Source organism: Gossypium hirsutum, chromosome D02, assembly GCF_007990345.1.
Source record: "Gossypium hirsutum isolate 1008001.06 chromosome D02, Gossypium_hirsutum_v2.1, whole genome shotgun sequence".
NCBI lineage: Eukaryota > Viridiplantae > Streptophyta > Magnoliopsida > Malvales > Malvaceae > Gossypium > Gossypium hirsutum.
The window spans coordinates 18,212,478-18,214,317 of NC_053438.1; the positions used below are offsets into that span (position 1 = coordinate 18,212,478).

The window sequence follows — 1,840 nt, forward strand, 5'->3', positions numbered from 1 at the left end:
AAATAAAAAAAGTATTTTAAAATAAAAAATAAAAAATATATATTTATTATATTCGGGTCGGGCGGGGCTCGAGCCAAAAAAGTGGTACCCGAGGCCCGGCCCGTTTAGAAAACGGGCCTCTTTTTTTGCCTAAACCCATATTTCGGGCTTATATTTTTACCCGAATCCTCCCATTTTTCGGGAAGGCCGTCGGGCCGGGTAGGGCCGCCTAGCCCATGAACACCTCTAGTTCAGACACTTGTCCGATATTTATTTTACACAGTGATTCAAACTTCCTCATTCTCTCTTTAATATTGTGGGATAGAAAGAAAATCATATAATTTTTTAAAGTAAGAAATTACATAATTTTAAATTTTTAAAAAATTAATAATTTAGTGTCATACATTATTAAAGATTATTTTTATATACCTATAAAATAAAATTTATCGTAGACAATTACAAATTAAAAGTTCTTTTGTGATTTATAGATAGTTGGTAAATTACTACAATAGGCCCAATAAATTGACAGGTGTGCACCAAATGCTTGAGAGTAGGGTATTTGTCTTACACCTGCATGTACAGCAAGCTTTGCAGCTCAGAGTTGGCAACTTTGCATCATCATTCGAAGGAAAGAGAAAAGATGATCAAAATACAGTTCTCAATGATGTACATCAATGGCAAAATTTCCTAGGACACAGGGTAACCCATTGACGAGCCCCCCAACTGGATACGTATTGGCTATTGCCCATCCTTTTGATTTTTTGCTTTCAGAATTTCAATGCTCATTCAAGGAACCTTAATTGCATTATCGTCGTATAAATAAATGTTGCAGGCAACCCTTATCTAAACCTACCATTATCTCTTTCAACTGGAAAATGAAAATAAAAATGGCAAAAAGCTTCTTCTTCTTGATCTTGGCTTTGCTTCTGCTATCCACAGCAGAAAACAGACCACTGTCAACCACAAATCGGCAACAAGCTGATGACCCTCAGATGCCATTTTCTTCACCGGTAAGTTTTCTATCCCCGGAAAATACTAATATTGTTGGCTTTTTATTGTTTTGGCGGCAAGATCTTTCTTTACAGCTGCATCTTTGTTCTTTGTTCTTTGTTCTTCGTTCTTTTTTACAGGAATCGAGTTTCACTGATGATGATGAGTGCAAAGGTTTGAATGGTGAAGAATGTCTGATTAAAAGGTCCTTGATTGCTCATACTGATTATATTTACACCCAAAGAAACGTTGGACCATGATTTTTTTTTTTATGTTTCCATATGTACTGTTAATTTAAAACTGAAAAGTAATCAAAGATGCTTTGAACTAGTGCTTAATTTTGATCTTGACATGATCACTTTATTGAAGGAAATAGTTATATTAGAAGCTGAGAAAGAAAAAGACAGCAATTTTGTAGGTGAGATCATGTTTCTTCGGTAGATACAACTACTAAAAGGGTTTTTTTTTTGCCATTTGGCTCTGTAGAGGAATAATGTGTATAATGCGTAACTTAAAATTGCCATTACAATAGATTTACAGATTCATATATCTTATACTCCTTCTGCACCAGTTAAATTTGTCACATTTTTTAGTGATTAAAAAAATATAGGGTAAATTTTGTTTAAAGTTATCTAAGTTTACATTTTTGTCACTCAATTTCGAATTGAGTTACAAAATAATTATTAAACTATTTAAATATTTCATTTAAGTCGTCAAGTTATTAAAATTGTTGATGAATGACTTTTTTTGTTTGCACCACCTGCATCAATCAAAAACTCTCATTCTCTTCTTCTTTTACAGTTCAATTTTATTTTTCATGAAACAATTTTAAACATCATAAATCAACGAATTAAATTCGAATAGTTTTTTT

The 1,840-nt window shown here is 32.7% G+C and overlaps 1 protein-coding gene across 1 annotated transcript; it reads left to right on the forward strand.

Annotated features, from left to right (window-relative positions):
• The first annotated feature begins 521 nt into the window (after positions 1-521).
• Positions 522-1,285, forward strand: LOC107956852 (phytosulfokines 3). Its single transcript, XM_016892348.2, has 2 exons — positions 522-989; positions 1,110-1,285. The coding sequence occupies exons 1-2, from the start codon at positions 855-857 to the stop codon at positions 1,227-1,229; spliced, it is 255 nt and encodes an 84-aa protein (XP_016747837.1). The 5' UTR covers positions 522-854; the 3' UTR covers positions 1,230-1,285.
• Positions 1,286-1,840: the final 555 nt, after the last annotated feature.

What these genes read in the sequence shown, in the direction of transcription:
- LOC107956852 (XM_016892348.2), top strand. Translation starts at nt 855, where the DNA reads ATGAAAATAAAAATGGCAAAAAGCTTCTTCTTCTTGATCTTGGCTTTG. An exon ending in AGATGCCATTTTCTTCACCG is followed by an intron (nt 990 to 1,109) that starts GTAAGTTTTCTA and finishes TCTTTTTTACAG; the next exon opens with GAATCGAGTTTCACTGATGA.